Source organism: Melanotaenia boesemani, chromosome 4, assembly GCF_017639745.1.
Source record: "Melanotaenia boesemani isolate fMelBoe1 chromosome 4, fMelBoe1.pri, whole genome shotgun sequence".
Taxonomy (NCBI): Eukaryota; Metazoa; Chordata; class Actinopteri; order Atheriniformes; family Melanotaeniidae; genus Melanotaenia; species Melanotaenia boesemani.
Window position 1 is genome coordinate 1191508 of NC_055685.1, and position 17547 is coordinate 1209054.

Below are 17547 nucleotides of genomic sequence, written 5' to 3' on the forward strand. Positions count from 1 at the left end.
TGTCCACTCACCCCTGGATACTGGCTGGCATGCGGTGTCAGGTTCTTGAAGGCCCACTGGATATTCTGGTGCGACGCCAGCTGGCGGGTGAAGGCAGGCGACTGCTCGCAGCACATGCGCAGGATGCCGTAGTAGGCTGGCAGCATGCCGCGGTTGAACAGCACCACCTCCTGGTCGTCGTGATCAGCCAAGATGTAGTTAAAGGCAATGTTCTTGGTCACTACAGGGTTCTGCACCACCAGCCGGACGTTCTCAGGACAATCAACGCACACGTTGTACCAGAAAGACAGCAGCGCCTGCTTGTTGTGGTTGGTGGCGATGGCTGGCTCTGATAGTTTGGGCTGAAAACAAGGAGGAGCGCACATCACGTCACTAAAGCTTTGGTCACGGAACTATGTCATACATGCGTAGAACATAAAAGGAAAAACCCAAACGAACATACCTGGAAGAGGTTCCAGAGATCCATGAAGTAACCGGAGAACATCAGCTTCTCCGTCTTGGAGATGAGGCAGTAGGTCATGAAGCTGAAATACTGAACTAGTTTGGTGGTTCCATGAACACTGGCATCCACGTACAGCTTGGCGCGACCCAGCAGCCCCAGCAGCAGGTTGTAGACCTGATGAAGAACGACGGTGGTGTCAGGGGACAGCGGCAGCTCGCGCGTGGGCAGGTGGAGGGAGCGCGTGGAGCGGAACATCTGTCGGAAGGAGTTGCTGGGGATGAGGGAGACCAGGAGGTATGCAGCAGCTGGAGGGAGGAGATTCAGTTATTACCGCAGACCCATTTTAACGGAATATTTGATGTTGATTCTTTAAAAGGGTAAAAATTTATATATTTATATTTGATGCATTTTGTAAATCACTTCGAACAGACTGAAATCCAGGTAGTTTTCCTACTTTTATTAGCTTTGACACTTGGGGAAACTCACATGTGCGGACTCGGGGGTAATTGTGTGCCAGCAGGAAGCGCTCCACCCAGTTCTCCATGTTCTGCAGCACCCAGCTGTGGGCCAGTTTGTTCCTGGGAGTCTGGACAGCCAGCCAGTCCAGACACTGGGATGGATTGTACTCGATCACCTGGCAGCAAGCAAACAGGAAGTGTTTAAGACTGGGAAGACTGGCGTTACACAGACACAATGAGCATTAGATTTAACTTACAAATAAATGTACTTGATTGAATGTGTTCACTTAATTTGGATTTTTGTGTCAGACTAACTGGTTGTATTTACCTCCCAGATTCTTTGGAGGATGTAGGAAGCGAAGGAAGGCATCCCTGGAGGTCCGCCTGCAAACTCCATCAACATCGTCAGCAGCTTGAAGAAAGGATTTGCAGCCTGAGGGAAGAAGTAAGAGAAAACCAACATTTAGTTTAAATATGGCCTATTTTTACTCCAAGAGTCCATCACAGCACTGACAGGAAGTATATCTGTTTGTTCAGCTCAAAGTACCAACGCTGAATGCTACAGGGTTAATACCGAGTGGAGTTACTACCTTTAACTACGGACACTCTGTAATGTTAGACGGAAAAGAAGTTGTTTACTGTGAAAGGCTGCTTACTTCAGGCGTGAGCTTTGCAATGGAGGTGAAGAGCATCGACACAATCTATGGAGGGAACATGAAGTTAATTCACACTCAAATTCAGAAAAAGCTGAGTTTTCTGCTCATCCCTGCAAACCTACATGTTCGGCTAATCGGTTGTTATAGCGACAGAGGCTGAAGATAAGGTTGCAGGTCTGTCTGATGTTGATGCCGTCTCTGATGTGCTGGAAGAGGAAAGGGAAGCCCTTCCCTCCCGTCAGAGCCGCCATGTCACTCTGGGACAAAGTCAGATGTCTGGACAGAAAAGAAAAGACTTTATTCGTTCTGCTGCTGAGAGAAGAAAATCTGATCTAAAATATCTGCATCGTGTACCGCTCAGAGCGAGACTGCTCCACCAGTAGAGCAATGAGCGCTATCATTTTCTCCAGAGCTGCAGGACGATATTTCTCCTCTGCCAGAGACAAGATGTCCTCCTCTTCGTCTTCCTCCTCTGCCTCCTCCTCTGACAGCACCTCCACCTGAGGCTGAGGGAATTAGTCATTAACTTTTAACAGTGGTAGCCAATTAAATTAATTAAATTAATTAGCTAAAGCCAGCCAATTAAAAAACAGCGAGTTCAATTCAGAATAAAAATGTAAAGATTCTGTATCAAGTTATTTATCCCAGAGGGAAATTACAATATCTTTTACGCTAAAATCAGAATATCTCTTGTTAAAGAGAAGAGAAATGTGTAAACTTACATTCTCAGGGCCTTTGGTTCCCATGTAGAAGTGCACCATGATGGAAATGGCTTGTAGTGACAACAAGAACTGACTCTGAACGCGAAGCAAAAAAATTCTCATCAATAAAATAAAGGCTTTGAAGAATAATCAGAAGCAGGGTGAAATAAACAGAGTGTAAAACCAACCTCCTCCTCTCCCATCTTGGCAAACTCATAGAGAAAAGCAAAGTACTCCGTCAGGTGTTTGCTGTGAGGCTTGACGCCGTGCTCCATGATGGACAGGAGGGTCTTAACAAAGCGAGTGACACAGGATCGGCTTCCAATATCCTCCACCGGCCCGTCCATGTCGTCCGAGCTACACACACACACACACACACGGTGTGTGAGGACTCTCCTCCATCACATCCCCGCAACAAACAGCTGTCTTAATGTGACCCAGAAACGGAGCCGTGCACAGCTCCTCTCTGGATCTCTGAGCTCACACACGTAAAAATGTCAGTTTGCAAAAATAAACAAGCCAGAATTTGACCTCATTAAGCCTTCATGATACGCTTTGGTCATAAAAACCAGGCTGAGATGTTGTAAAACATCGTACCCGTCTTCTATGCCAGGCTGCAGGTAGAGATGAGCGTGAACTGGTCGCAACCTCTGGATGACATGAATGCATAACCGCTGGAACATCTGGAAGACAGAAGCAGACTTTCTGATATTATTAATCAGATATTAAACATATTTAGTAACTATACTTCATGCTCCAGTGTTTATAACCTTACTTTGTCATTGTGATGTTGTCCGATAAGCATTTTGTGAACATGCGGTTTGGCTGCTTTGGCACATTTAATGACTAACAACTGACCTGTCTGACAATCTGATTGGGGCATTTGATGAGGATCTGCATAGGCCACCAGTTGTCATCAGCCATCCGATCCAAAAACCACTAAACAGAAGAAAACGTGTAATCATCATGTAAAGCATGATCTACTGCAGCAAATAAACCAAGTAAGTAAAATGAAGTGAATAATGATCATTTCAGCAGATCTCAGCAGGAGTGTGTGTTCAGACTCGAACCTCGCAGGCGGCCTGGCTGTTGTTGAACTGCTTGGTCAGAAGTTCGATCCACTGCAGCATAGTGGGCTGCAGGAAACAACAGAAGGACGTGTCAGTCAAAGCGCCTGATTACCCAAAGAAAGAGTATAAAAGGGAGCAGACGTTACCTTCTCCTTGGAGTGAATGAAAGTCTCCAGAACAAACGAAGTGCTGAGCTGCAGATGAAAGAAAAGAAACACACTTTCTACTGGAACCTGAATAAATACCAAGTTTAGGGTAAACATGTGAAACTTCTGATAAAACAAGCACAACGCTCCCAAAAAATCCACCAAAATGTCAGTTAACAACGATTTCAGAGACCAGGGCTGCAACTAATGACTCACCGACTATTAAAACGACTAGTCCACCAATCGGATTATGTATCTCATGATTATTAAATGGATCTTATTTCACTTCCAGCTTTGGAATCTTACATGAGGTTGTTCTGTAAGTCCGACGTTCCTCCTCTTTAAATGTTCGAGCATTGCAGACGTACTTCGTGTTACACAAGGTCCGCTTTACAAACCTCATGTATTTAATTTATTTTGTAAGTTTAACGTGAAGTTATTTCAGACTTTTGACGTCCTCTGCCACCGTTTTGCTCCCTGGTCCACCACATTTTTCCCCTGGAGGACTTTATGGTGCATGTGTAACTCTCAGCAGAGACAAAAAAAAGACCACGATGTCTCGCTCTGTAGTTTTTTTTTGCCGACAATATTCGACGGGTTGTTTTCAACTATTTTTCACTAATCGTTGCAGCCGTCAGACACAATGTCTTTATTATAATTTTGCTCAAATTGCACAATTTAAATTTTTTTTTTTTCCATCCACAGATTACAATCTCAAGTCATAGTAAGACCTTTAATCAATGAATCAGCTTGAACAGCCACCAATCGTTAAGCTTCAGAGGCCTGAGAGGAGCCACACTCCCTCCACAGCATCTCTGCAGTCAAATTCAGATAAAACATTTCACCTGATGCAAAACAAGTCCAGACCACAGAGTTCAGGATGACTCAAACATTTTAAATCAGGGGTGTCCAGCTCGGTCCTCGAGGGCCACAATCCTGCAGGTTTTTCATGTGTCCCTGCTCCAAAACCACCTGATTCAAACTGATGAGTCATTGTGCAAAACTTAAAGAGGCTGGTGGATCGGTTTCATTTGAGTCAGGTGTGTGAAGCAGGAAACATTAAAAACCTGCAGGACAGCGGCCCTCGAGGACCGACTTCAGACCCCCTGTTTTAAATCATTTTCCAAAAAAAAAAAAAAACTCTTAAATTCAAATAAACACAACATATAAACAACTATTTTACCGTTACTGGGTCAGGTACAGGCATACAGATAATATATAGTTAATATAATATTAATTCGATAATGCAGACACCAAACTGAACATCATCATCTGTCCAAAGAGGAATTAAACTAGAGCAACACACGCTTTAATCTAAAATACTGAAAGAGTAACGATACGTATTCATTCTCTCAGAAACTTCTTCTTTTCATGACTGAATAAAAAATGTGATATTTCAGATGGATGTGCTGCACAAACTTGCAAAACATAGTAAAGTAAAATAAACCCAGAGAAGATGAGAGTGGACTGAAGGTGTAGATTTTCATAATAAGAGTCTGAAAGTATGAAGGGGCAATTTTATGCTCCTTCATGGGAATGGTGAGGTGTTTCTCACCTTAGCAGTCATGAGAGAGACGACTTTGGGGTCTGGTAGCGTGCTCGGGATGCTGCTACAGAGCTGCCACATGAACCTAAAAACAAGCAGCGGTGAGTTTATTAATAATAGCAGAATAAGTAGAAAATCAAAGTATAACTAGACTTCACACTCACCCAAAGTAGGTGTGCTCAAATATGTTTTTATCCTGGAGGAACTGCATGTTGTCGTGCCAGATCCACTGAGAACAAACGGTATATTTATTCAGGTTTACGTGTAAACAGAAGTGTGTTTCAATAAATGTTTCCTGTTGTACCTCAAGCAGATCAGGAGAGACATCAAAACTAAAGTCCTTCCCATTTTCTTCCTCCAGCTCCACCCTCTTGTAGAAGAGCATGTAGGCACTGTGTGTCTGGAAGTCCAATCAATGTGTTCAATGCTCTCATGTGGACCACAGGATTCATTTCATTTATACATTAAAAACACAATCATACACACTTAAACAGGAAATTCTCCTCACCTTCTCAAAGGAGAAGTCCATGAACTTGTCAGTGACCGAGTCGTAGGTTTTTGTCTGAAAGATGAATTAATAAGACTTATTAATTATGAGAAGACACGTGAAACATCTTGGCTGGGTTCTTTCATCCTGCCCTTCATACCGTCATCTCTCCTCCGAAGCACTCAGAAGCCAGCTGAGCCGAGTCGAAGGGTTTCACCTCTGCATCGTTAAAGAGATACCTGAAGGTTGTACATACACGGAAACTACGTGAGGGACCTGAAACTTGACAATGTTCATTTCTGCCTGATGAAGCTGCTCTCACCACTTGTTGTTCTTGTAGGCGTGGGGGTTGACGATGTCCCTGATGAAGCTGTAGTAATGGCCGCCGTCTGCTGTGCCAGTGTGGACAGTCACACCGATGAGGTCGTACTCGTAGCTCTCGGTCATGTTTGCCTCTCCCTCTTCCTGAAAACCTGAAAAACATGGAAGACGATTTAAATCTAAATGTCCCAGATTGTTTTCCCTTTACAATGAAACTGGGCTGGTTCACGCAGCCAACATGGTGAAGTGTTGCATGTGCTGGCAAAGCAGAGACTAACCAGAAAAAACAACATCCAAAAACCCTCCATCAACAACATCCTGTGCTACTGCTTCTGTGTGGCTTTCCAGCTGCACAGAGATCCTACAAACTACCAGGAGATCATCAGCTGTCCTCTGGTGATGGGCTGCATGGTGCCTGCTGCCTCAGAGAAGCCAGAAACTTACTTTATTTTTCCCTCTTCTTCAGGTTTGTGTTGCTCTAGAGGCCTTAATGAGCAGCAGATGGACAGGAGAGAGAGAGAGAGAGAGAGAGAGAGAGAGAGAGAGAAAGAAAGAAAGAAAGAAAGAGAGAAAGAGAGAAAGAAAGAAAGAGAGAAAGAAAGAAAGCAAGAAAGAAAGAGAGAAAGAGAGAAAGAAAGAAAGAAAGAAAGAAAGAAAGAAAGAGAGAAAGAAAGAAAGAAAGAAAGAAAGAGAGAAAGAGAGAAAGAAAGAGAGAAAGAGAGAAAGAGAGAAAGAGAAAAAGAAAGAAAGAAAGAAAGAAAGAAAGAAAAAGAGGAGAGCGTACTAGAGACTGGAGCTCCAGTCACATTTAAGTTGCATCCACGGTGACATCGTCCTCCACGTGGACTCTCAGTTTGAGAACTTTTGAACAGTCTTTAATTTTTAATGTTTTCTTCATGATCATCTCTCTATCTGATCTTCCCCTGACGTAACACTGACGTAACTTTACACACACTCACACACAGATGCGTACGCAGGCACAAACAGAAGCCCTGACCAGGACACCTGTTGCCATGGCAACTTTCATTATAACTTTAGGGCATAAAAATTTAATTTGGGGTCAAATGAAAGAGCAGCAAATGTCTATGGTATAAAACCCCACCTCCATTCACTTTTAAACACACCTGGAGAGGTTGGTCACTGTGGTATGAAAAGCTTAATGTTAGCATCTATGTTAGCAACAAGCTAACAGCAGCGTAAACGTTAGCAACAAGCTAACAGCAGCGTAAACGTTAGCAACAGGCTAACAGCAGGGTAAACGTTAGCAACAAGCTAACAGCAGCGTAAACGTTAGCAACAAGCTAACAGCAGCGTAAAGTTAGCAACAAGCTAACAGCAGCGTAAACGTTAGCAACAAGCTAACAGCAGCGTAAAGTTAGCAACAAGCTAACAGCAGCGTAAACGTTAGCAACAAGCTAACAGCAGCGTAAACGTTAGCAACAAGCTAACAGCAGCGTAAACGTTAGCAACAAGCTAACAGCAGCGTAAACGTTAGCAACAAGCTAACAGCAGCGTAAACGTTAGCAACAAGCTAACAGCAGCGTAAACGTTAGCTTCCTGCTACCTTTGTACTAAAACAGTGTTAACTCAGATCGAATGTCTTCAGAAGAAGAATGAGACATTTACTAAACTGCTGGCGCTGCCATGGCCTGTTAGACTAAAAAACCATTAGCCCCACTGGAAATTTAGAACTTCCTTCATTTTATAAAAACATTAGATCAGCTGAGCTGTGTTTTTTAGGATTTTGGTGGTATTGCTGTTGAGTCTGGTAACAGACCCAGAGAAGGTTATTTTATCACAGCTTTGTTCTGTATCTTTGCTATCAGAAAGAATCGTGATCAGTGTTGGGATGAACCTTCTTTGCGCTCTCCTTTGCCCATGAGGAAATCCTCGGTGTACGGCGTCATGTCGAGGCGCAGAGGGAAGGAGAAGTGTGTGTTGACCTTCTCCTTCATCATGGTCACCATGTTGAAGGTGTATCTCATGGTGTTGAAACTCAGGATGCGCGGCAACTTCTTGAAACACGCTCTGTGTAAGAGGAGATTACGACGAGTTAAAACTACTTTAATTTCTTTCTGTTTTTCTGGTTTTTGTGTACTTGTTCCTACCTTTTCTCTGCGCGGACCTTTTTGCCACACTGTGAGCAGGTGTACATGTTGTCACCTTCCAGGGTGTCCTTAATGGTGACTTCATCCAGAGATTCCTGAAGAAAAGACAAAAGAGGCTCCAGTCATGACTTCAACACTGGAAAGTCAGTGTTGACGTGGCTAAAAACCAAACTTCCACCCACCCCTCATACTCACATAGATGTTCTTCATATCTGCCACTTGACATCTGACAGTGTAAAACTCCTCTGCAGTCTGACTGACATGCTCACAATCCTGCAGGAAGGAGAACACGGGAAATTAATCTGACGCTTCTGTTCTACCAAACACAGAACATCGAACTGCAACCTAGAGTGTCCTGGTGCCAAGTGCACATGTGGATACTCTTATGTCTGAACAAGGTGTTCGTTATGGACAGTCCATGACCTCTGGCCTCCGACAGCCGCCCAGCTCACACTGCACCCGACCCCTATGCCATGGCCCCCCCCCCCAGCAGGTGGTGCGCCCACGGGAGGGGCAGCCCATGTCACCCTTTCAGGCTGAGCCCGACCAAGCCCCATGGGCAAAGGCCCGGCCACCAAGCGCTCGCCTCCGTGCCCCACCTCCAGGCCTGCCTCCAGAGGGGGGCCCCGGTGACCCACGACTGGGCATGACTGCTTTCTCATCATCATAGGGGTGATTTGAGCCTCGCTTCATCTTCGTCACATTAAATGTGATCATTTAAAAAACGTATAGAAATTATGATGATAGATGTTAAATTTAGCTGCATCAGACACCTCAAGACGAAGGGTATGAACGGTTTCTTTACTGTGTAACTTGTGTAGCTGATTTAATTTCCCTTATGTGCTGATTTTCCTCTTTAGGTGTTAAATAAGCATCTGCTACAGCCTACGCCCGTTTTAATTTATCCTGTGTCTCATGTTTGTTAATCTCAATCATGTCTATGTCCACTTGTTTAGTTTAAATCAGTGTGTCTACTGTTGTTTTGCTGCTGTTCTGCCATTTTACATTTGCATCTTTACATCTGCTGCCTTTGCTCACCAAAGTTCCAGGGAAGAAAAAAGGCGAGTGGAGCTTAGCAGAATACTGTAGCCATTACACTTGAATGGGCAGGTGAGTCCAAACCTTTGACTGATACTGTATGTGCAGCAGTGGAGACGAGGCTTGAGACAGGTGGAGCTTAAAAATTGTACAACAAGAGATAAAGTTATGTGATATTAACATATTAAATAAAACTGCACACAGCTGGTAAGTAGTAGTAGACTTTAAAGACCAGCTCCAGCAGCATTGTGAAAGGTGCTCTAGGTAGTGTTTTTTTTCTGGCTCTCTAGATGCAGGTGGTGAAGAACATTCATTTCCATAGTCACACTATAATTAAAGAGAAGTACTGGTGAATGCTGAATGACAAGATTACTTTTATGGTATTTTAAAATAGTTTTTAAATTCCACTGTTTAATTTTAATGGGTTAAGTGAAGGCCTGATAAAAAATAAACATATTTAATCTAAAGGGTAAATATTTTACTTAAAATAATCTTAAGTTTATGATGTAAGAAGTGTTAGAAATCTAACAAAATACTAAAAATAAGAGAAATGAAAAAGCTAATTAAAAGATCCCAAAGCAAAGGTGGTAACATTTGGAGCTTTTAAAAGATAAAATTTTAGGTTCAGCATATCTTAAACCAGTGGTTCCCAACCTGGGGGGTCCCACAGAGAGCTGCTGTAATTATGTCCACACATTGTCCCTAATTTAAGAAAGAAAAAGTACGGCTCTATGTTGTTAATTTAACTTTGGCTTTATCAAAGGACAGGACTCAGCCAGGATACAGTATTCATGGTGGGAACCAGCCTGGTTTCAGCACAGGGTGGGCAGGGGGTCCGAGGGAAAACCGGTTGCCTTAAACAACAATAATCTGACATATTTAAGATATATTTTTCAGAATGTGTGTCACCACTAACACTCACCAGAGAGACGACATTGTTGGTGATGACTCCTCCAAACAAAGCCTTCACTGTGTTTTTCTGAGAAACAAATGTGGCTTAAGATTCATGTCTTAAATTAACAACATAATGTTTCGAACTATTATTTATGTAAATATGCCAGCCTGTTCTGACACAAAAAATGGTTTAAGTATTTGCACAAAACCTTTGTTTTGTTGTTATGTGGTATATGTGCATGATTTATTCATTATTAATGCATTTTTATAAATAAATACGCTTTCTTTTACCAGCTCCTGGGACATCTCTTCTATCTTCGTAATGAGGTCTGTGAAAAACTCTGTCATGTCTTTCTGCTCTCCAGTGTTGAGAGGCTGCTTGTCCATTGTGTAGGTTTTGCAGAACGGCCGCGGGTTGTACGCCTTCCTCTCGCTCTCCTGAAAACAGAGATGGATGGCAGCGTCAGCAAAAAGAGAATTCAGTCCCTCCAGCAGCAGCCAGACTCAGTCTGTGGTTCTCAGCCAACAGGCCATAACTTCCACTTCAGACATACAGTTTCTTCTGTGAATGCAGCCGACCGCTGTAGTTTTTCTTCAACTAAAACTACACGAGTACTATTATTAAAATGCAAAGTTCAGAGGATTAACAGTCAAGTTAGAGTTGAAGTGTGGAACTTACCATGAGGTACGTGAACATCTTCTGCAGCTCCAGCAGTGTCGTCTTGTGTTTGATGTCTTCAGCGTACTACAGAGACACACAGGATGAGAACCAACACACAGATCACCCTGAAAAGCCCCTTCACACTGGCCGACCACCCCAGCCTCATGTTGAACCAGCAGTGGGAAAAGGCTGGATTCAGCTGAACGTTCCTCATGTTCACTAAAGTTAAAAAAAATAAAATAAAAAAACTGAATCCAAATGTGGCTGTGAATGTTCACACAAGTGCTTTATTACACGCTGTGTTTCAATAAAGTTAAAATAAAATGTTGGACCAAATAATCAATCAGCTCCAGGAAGTGGAGCAGGAATACTGCGATGGAAAAAAAGACGTGGACTGAAGCTGAGGTGGACGCGGCGTTACACGTCCGTCTTTCCAGCAGCTGGGCAGCCACCACCGAAGAAGAAGAAGCCAACGAAGCTCCGCCTCCTCCTACCTGGTCTTCCCCAGATGAAGACAGTAGGATGACGACACACCACTTGATGAAAATAAAGCTCAGATCAGCTGATTGAGGTTCGTCAAGCAAGAATAAAACCTGGATGTGGCTGCGTTATGTTTGCAACCGGGTTAAAAGCTGGTGTTGATTTCCTAACATTTTACAACGTTCACTCAGTTGTCTGTATCTAGACTTTTGTTTATTGGGGGAAACCGTAGGTTATAACGGAGCCCGATGACTTAACCATCAACTTTAGGGTGTTGATGTTAACTTACATGGAGTAAAGTCCTCCCTCGCTGGTTCTGGTTGGACTGTGAACGTTTCACCAGAAAGCACCACGGAAATGGGACTCCAGAACAGAACCAGAACCATGTCTGTGTGAAAGCAGTGGGTGAGGATTTCCTGACACCCTCAGTACTGACCTTAGCCGTGAAGACAGCCTGGCGTGCCTCAGGGATCATGTAGAGCTGCTGGATGGTGGAGGCCAGGTAGCAGGTTGCTCCAAGGTTAGTCAGACCCACGAAGCGACACTCGGCCCGTACGTCATCGTGGGGCCAGTAGTCCCACTTATACGGGGCGTGAGAGGCTGGAGGAAAAACACCAGCTAAATGCTTTTTCTGGTGCACCTCGAAGCAAATTTGCATCTCAACATAACATAGTTCCAGCTAGATGTCCCAGTCTCTCCACCATCAATCCCAGTTATGGAACAACACATGGAGGCAGACTGGATTTACTTTAGCAAGGCTTAAATCGAGTCAGATCCTTGTCTCAGAGGACTACTGACACAGAGTGTAGCTTGCAATTAAGTTTTAGTCCATATTTTAAATCCAAAACTATCTGCTATAAACTCACCATCTTCACATCTGCTGTTTGTTTTACTTTTCTTTACTGGAGAAACTCACCCTGCATGTGCTGTGACATGACCCAGTTGTGGAGCAGTCGGTAGTTTTCCACGGAGCCCTTCACCATCTCCACCAGCAGGTCATAGGCGGCAGCCCTGGCGGCGTGGGACTTACACTTTGGCTGAGCTCGGTCTGCCAAGCTCGGGAGGAGGAAAAGGAGGTTGTAAACGTCCCGCAGGAACTCCTGCCCCTCACGGGAGAACTTGAACGGAGGCTTGTGTTTGAGAACGCTGGAGGCGAGACGTTGGAGTCCCGTCAGCCCGTCGTCCTCTATGGTCCCGTCCTGCTGGTCCAAAATCTCTCGGCTAGAGGAGAGAAGAGCGACGAGATGACTGAGAACTTCTGCTCTAGATTTAAGCCAGATTATCAATGACAGAGCTGATTATGAAGTTACAACTGACCTCCTGATGCAGTCAGCAAGGTGTCGGGCGAGAGCATCGAGGTCCAGCAGGGTGGTCTGCATTGAGTCAGTCAGCGACAGAGAGGAAGAGACCTTCTGTGAGTTCAAACAGATCAACACTAACAACAGCTCAAAAAACAGAAATGTACCAAACTGTCAACAAACTCAATCTATGAAGATGGCTGCTGATCAGAGATGAGGATCAGTGTGGGGTCTAACGTTCTCACCTGGCCGGCATCTTTAATGTGGATGTTATCGATGAGTTTACAGAGCAGCCAGAAGTATTCCTTACAGCCAGTCCTCAACAGAGGCTCTTCTTCATAGTCCTCCACCTGGAAATATAGAAATCATTCATAATCAGACCAAGTCTGAATCCACTTAGCCTACCCCTCCGTTTTATGCGTTCACGTGTAGGGGTCGAGGTAGGGGGTCGGGCTTTTCAGAGGCACACCTCAAACGGAGAGGTATGAAAAATTTCTCGTCCTATATGAGAAAGCAAGTGTTTCTACGCACATCACCAACACACACACACAGAGAAAAAAGCCACAGAGAAAAAGAGTACGCCAACACACACAATGAACTTTAATTACGTCCTACAAAGGCCTGTCGATCAGCAATGAGCAAGGCTTAAAGTAAAAAAAGCCTGAGCCTGAACTTTTCCCGGGGAGCGGAGGTGCAGTGGATCGGATGCATGCCACCGCTGGCAGGGCATAAGATGACCTACAGGTTAAAGGTGAACTTTAGAAAGTAAAGCTAATAATGTCATAAGGACACGTGAAACTCAGTCAGGCTAATTAATTTAAATGATTCATTTAGCAATCATTTAATTAATAAAGGGCCATTTATGAAAAAAAAAACAGTTACAGAGCAACAGTGAACTTTAGGTACCATTTTAATTTAAAATTTCAACATTTCCATTGTTTTTGTTTAAAAAAAATATCAAATTAGGTTATAAAAAATACAAAATAAACAAATGCAATTTAATACACTGAACTACAAGTCAGTTCAATTAACAACAGGAACAAAAAGGTTAAAATGCTCCAAACCATCGGCTTGGATGCTGCGTTCAAGACCACTCGGAGAAAACGTTGACGCTACAGGTGAACTCGGCGGAGAAAACCAAGTGTGGAATATTCTCACTATTTGCTGACCACTGAAAACATGCAGCAGCAAGTTCTGCTTATTTTCTAAGATGAATACGATCCAGCACGGTGCCAGAAGACTTGAAATGAAATGAAAGAGCAATGCCGGCTAATCGGGAGGTTCAGGAGGATTCCCAGAGGGCCGCGTTACTTCGGGGCCGGTGTCCCGGCGTATGAGGAAAAGTCGTAGCAGCGTACGGTTCACACACTGCTCATCGATCAGTCGGACACACAGCGATGAGGGAGATATTTCAGCTTCATAAACAGCAATGATGATTCCCTGTCTGAGCCCATGTTTAATGTTTTTTATATATATCTTATTTTGTTTACAGAGACTTTATTTTCTATCATACTTATTGTTTTTGGTTGTGTTTGGTTTTTATTTTAATGAGACGGAGAGTCCGTTCTATTTGTTGTTTTTGTTTTATTTGAAATTTCCTCCGGTTCCAGTGGAAAATGTTCTTCAGTGACTACTGATGACGGATGTGGTTGTTGAAGGGCTGTCCCGAATCCTCACGGGTGGACTTTCAGCCCCAAGTCTTCTAGCTCCGTTTTTAAGGGGAAGGGGTAACAAAGAGAAATGGGATTGGGCCTAATTTAATTGGGTCTAATTTAAATGTGACATTGTGTTTATGGGAGGGTTCTGCACATGACTTTAAAGGTAACCATAAATAATCTGAGGTCTTGGAGCTCTTGGACCAGTGTTAGTTTTACTGATGAAAACATTTGTCAGTCTTTTTCAGCTGATGAATACAAAACGACCACACAGGGGAATAAACTAGGACAAAATGTGTTGACATGACATTTCATCCACCAATAAAAAATGAAAGAAATATCCGGCAGAAACCATATTCTGATAAAAAAGGCTGGAAGATGCCCAGTTTTAACCAAGGTCCCCAGCTCAACGCAAGACAGGACGCGTTTCTGAGTTTCCAAAGGAAAAAACTGGGAAAGGTGCCTGAATATGGATAAATAAGCACTGCAAACCTGAAGCCACATCCTGCAATCCATGTAGAAGCCAGCATGCTAAGAAACTAAGCGTAAACTACCCTTTACTTTAATGTGCTCATCAGAAATGGGCTGAAATATTGTGAATAGTTTAGTAGGTGTTTTGCTGTTTTTCCAGCAGTTACAGAAGGTTCTGCATGATGACAGCAGGAGCAAAGCCAGAGATGCCCAACAGAACACCTCAGCTGGACAAAAAGCACATGATAACCAGGATTACTTTACTCTCAATGAACACGTTCTATATTACTCCGAGAAAGCAAGCCCCATTTATTTAGGATTTTTATTTTCATTTTTAACAAGTTAAATTTCTCGCTGTGTGCTGCATGGTTATTGCATCCTGAAACATAACGGGATAACAGACCCAGAGAAGGTTGCATGTTTTTATTTTTCTTTGTGTAATGTACGGATGTACTCCCAGCCAAAGGTGTGAGTGTGTCTGTTTGTCCTGCACAACGGGGGCAAAAATCCGACTGCACAGCAGTTTGTGGGGGGCTTCATGTGAATGTGGGGGCAGAAACTTGTTCCCTGTGGATATTTAATTATTTAAGACTTGATTTTTGGTTAGGATTAGGTTGTAGTTAGGTTCATGGTTAAGGGTTAGGGAACGCATGGTTTCTCAGTCAGCACAAACCAGACATGTATGAGACCCACCCTCAGAGGTTTGAGGGCCTGCGCATCAGGCAGGAACTTGAGCAGCGTTGAGGCGGCGAGCAGCAGAAAGGACCGGTTGATGGATTCTCCCCCCTCCAAACCAGACAGGGAGAGCTTGTAGAGGCCATTACACGCCTCATGCCTCACTGCCGGCTAAAAACAACACAGAAGCAAACTGATGACAACAGTCATTTCTACAGTATGGATACATAATGCTCCTCTACCAGTTTAGACATTTCCACCGCTTAACTTAATGCTCGTCTAGACTCAGTTCTCCTCCACTAAGACAACACAGACTTGACACAGCTGAAGATGCCCTCTGCTGAATATGAAGCAGTGATTTATAAGTTTAAACATCCCTCATTGTGAGCATGGGCTGGATGAGATGCAGTCTGAGGACGATGAGACTCACCTCAGGCACCAGCAGGGTGAGTTTCTTCAGCCAGTCGTGGAGGTGGTCGCTGTCCGCTAAGCTGGACTTCACGGAGGAAGAGCAGTGAGCCCAGCTCACCAGCAGCCACGTGGAGTAGTGTGTCACTGTTGGTAAACACACCTTACTGTCATGTTGCAGATATAAATGAAGACTAAATGTTTCCAGTACAGAATCAGTTATGATGGGTCTTTTTCATGTCTTTGTCACCTTCATGTCGTGACCTGTGGTCAGACTGAGCCTTAAGAACTCTGTAAAGGAAAAAATAAGATGTGTTAATCATCCATGCTATACTCTTTTATTTAAAATTACTCCTATAAAGAATATGTCTTCAACTCCAGTGTAAAACACCTGTGTGCAAGGTTGTCATAGGTGTAGGAAACATTGATGAGGCGCTGGATAAGGCTGGTGCCTTGGACTAGACTGAGAAAGACCTGGGAAGACAATGTGGGTAATGATCAGAACTGATATTCATCAACAGTTTCTGCAGAACGGCTCTTAAAGAGATTTGTACCTCAGTGAGGCGAGGGATGTGAAGGCCTTTCCCATGATCCACGGTAGATTTGCGGGATTTGCCAGGCCAAGCTCGCTTGCGCTGGTTGTCGGCGAGGCTGGACCAGGAGAAAATGTCGTGATAGGCTAGGTCCAGGTCCGCCGGGTCCACAGCAAACTGGCAGATCAGCTTCAGCAAGCAGGCCAAGCAGTCCAGCTGCCACTAAAGCACAAAGAACATAGATCAGCAACACACCCCGACTCAGACAGCATTCTGTCATAACCATCTCCATCGAGGATGTGGTTGGTGTGAGTTATTTGCTCATTTATACCTGGTCATGAAACAAAAACATGTCATATTTCATTTGGCTGTCTCACCACAGTCCAGGACTCCTGGTCTTTGGGCTCGAGGATGCCTGAGCTGAAGATCTCCAGGAGCAGCTGCAAACCTCCAGATGAAACAAACTGAAGCAGCAGAGAGGACAAGTGCATAAGTAATTAAAGAAAGCACTGGTTTCCTTTCTATGAGGGTAAAAACAGGGCTGTAGCTTAAAAAAAAAGAATAATTTTGTTTTATTGCAAATGATCTGGCAGAGACTAGAGATTTAGCAAGGTACATAACTTTGTCTGATGTGGTCTAGATGTAAACAATAAATAAATAAGACAAAACAAGCCTTGTATGCATTTTCATAAATAGAATTAATGTTTCAGAAATTAGAAACCGTGTTTTAATGAATCTACCAGCTCCGCAGATGAATTCAGTCCAGATCTGAACACCCTAAGTTTCAGCAGGACCTGATCTTCTGTGGTGAAAGTTCCCCTCTCTCACCGCTGGTAGATGAAGTCAACATGACGATAGCCCACATCAACACACACATCAGCTCATTAAAAAGTCTTTTGTTTTGACCACAAAAACGCAACACGCCGGAGATCCGGTACGACGGAGGCCTCTTTCTAGCTGTAGCTTCACCGTGTTTACAGCTGTAGCTTCACCGTGTTTCTAGCTGTAGCTTCACCGTGTTTCTAGCTGTAGCTTCACCGTGTTTACAGCTGTAGCTTCACCGTGTTTCTAGCTGTAGCTTCACCGTGTTTACAGCTGTAGCTTCACCGTGTTTACAGCTGTAGCTTCACCGTGTTTACAGCTGTAGCTTCACCGTGTTTCTAGCTGTAGTTTCACCGTGTTCCTAACTGTAGCTTCACCGTGTTCCTAACTGTAGCTTCACCGTGTTCCTAACTGTAGCTTCACCGCGTTTCTAGCTGTAGCTTCACCGCGTTTCTAGCTGTAGCTTCACCGCGTTTCTAACTGTAGCTTCACCGTGTTTACAGCTGTGCTTCACCGTGTTTACAGCTGTGCTTCACCGTGTTTACAGCTGTAGCTTCACCGTGTTTACAGCTGTAGCTTCACCGTGTTTACAGCTGTAGGCTTCACCGTGTTTACAGCTGTTGCTTCACCGTGTTTACAGCTGTAGCTTCACCGTGTTTACAGCTGTAGCTTCACCG

The 17547-nt window shown here is 43.9% G+C and overlaps 1 protein-coding gene across 2 annotated transcripts in view; it reads right to left on the reverse strand.

Moving 5' to 3' along the window:
* Positions 1-17547, reverse strand: part of usp34 (ubiquitin specific peptidase 34) — a 65259-nt gene that overhangs the window by 11473 nt on the left and 36239 nt on the right. The window contains exons 32-66 of one of the 2 annotated variants that reach the window (XM_041982029.1): positions 16426-16512; positions 16070-16270; positions 15907-15989; positions 15766-15806; positions 15538-15662; positions 15126-15278; positions 12552-12656; positions 12326-12381; positions 11925-12229; positions 11445-11608; positions 10547-10612; positions 10159-10305; positions 9896-9952; positions 8131-8208; positions 7936-8030; positions 7683-7855; positions 5829-5979; positions 5667-5745; positions 5528-5581; positions 5324-5419; positions 5184-5248; positions 5029-5104; positions 3474-3521; positions 3328-3393; positions 3116-3196; positions 2855-2940; positions 2446-2614; positions 2279-2353; positions 1911-2062; positions 1679-1832; positions 1557-1601; positions 1229-1333; positions 929-1076; positions 443-747; positions 12-341 (exon numbers count right to left, since the gene is read on the reverse strand). In XM_041982029.1, coding sequence (XP_041837963.1) covers positions 12-341; positions 443-747; positions 929-1076; positions 1229-1333; positions 1557-1601; positions 1679-1832; positions 1911-2062; positions 2279-2353; positions 2446-2614; positions 2855-2940; positions 3116-3196; positions 3328-3393; positions 3474-3521; positions 5029-5104; positions 5184-5248; positions 5324-5419; positions 5528-5581; positions 5667-5745; positions 5829-5979; positions 7683-7855; positions 7936-8030; positions 8131-8208; positions 9896-9952; positions 10159-10305; positions 10547-10612; positions 11445-11608; positions 11925-12229; positions 12326-12381; positions 12552-12656; positions 15126-15278; positions 15538-15662; positions 15766-15806; positions 15907-15989; positions 16070-16270; positions 16426-16512 — 4221 coding nt within the window. Of the gene's footprint in view, positions 1-11; positions 342-442; positions 748-928; positions 1077-1228; positions 1334-1556; positions 1602-1678; positions 1833-1910; positions 2063-2278; positions 2354-2445; positions 2615-2854; positions 2941-3115; positions 3197-3327; positions 3394-3473; positions 3522-5028; positions 5105-5183; positions 5249-5323; positions 5420-5527; positions 5582-5666; positions 5746-5828; positions 5980-7682; positions 7856-7935; positions 8031-8130; positions 8209-9895; positions 9953-10158; positions 10306-10546; positions 10613-11444; positions 11609-11924; positions 12230-12325; positions 12421-12551; positions 12657-15125; positions 15279-15537; positions 15663-15765; positions 15807-15906; positions 15990-16069; positions 16271-16425; positions 16513-17547 lie in introns of both variants that reach the window. The other variant, XM_041982028.1, reaches the window with a different exon arrangement.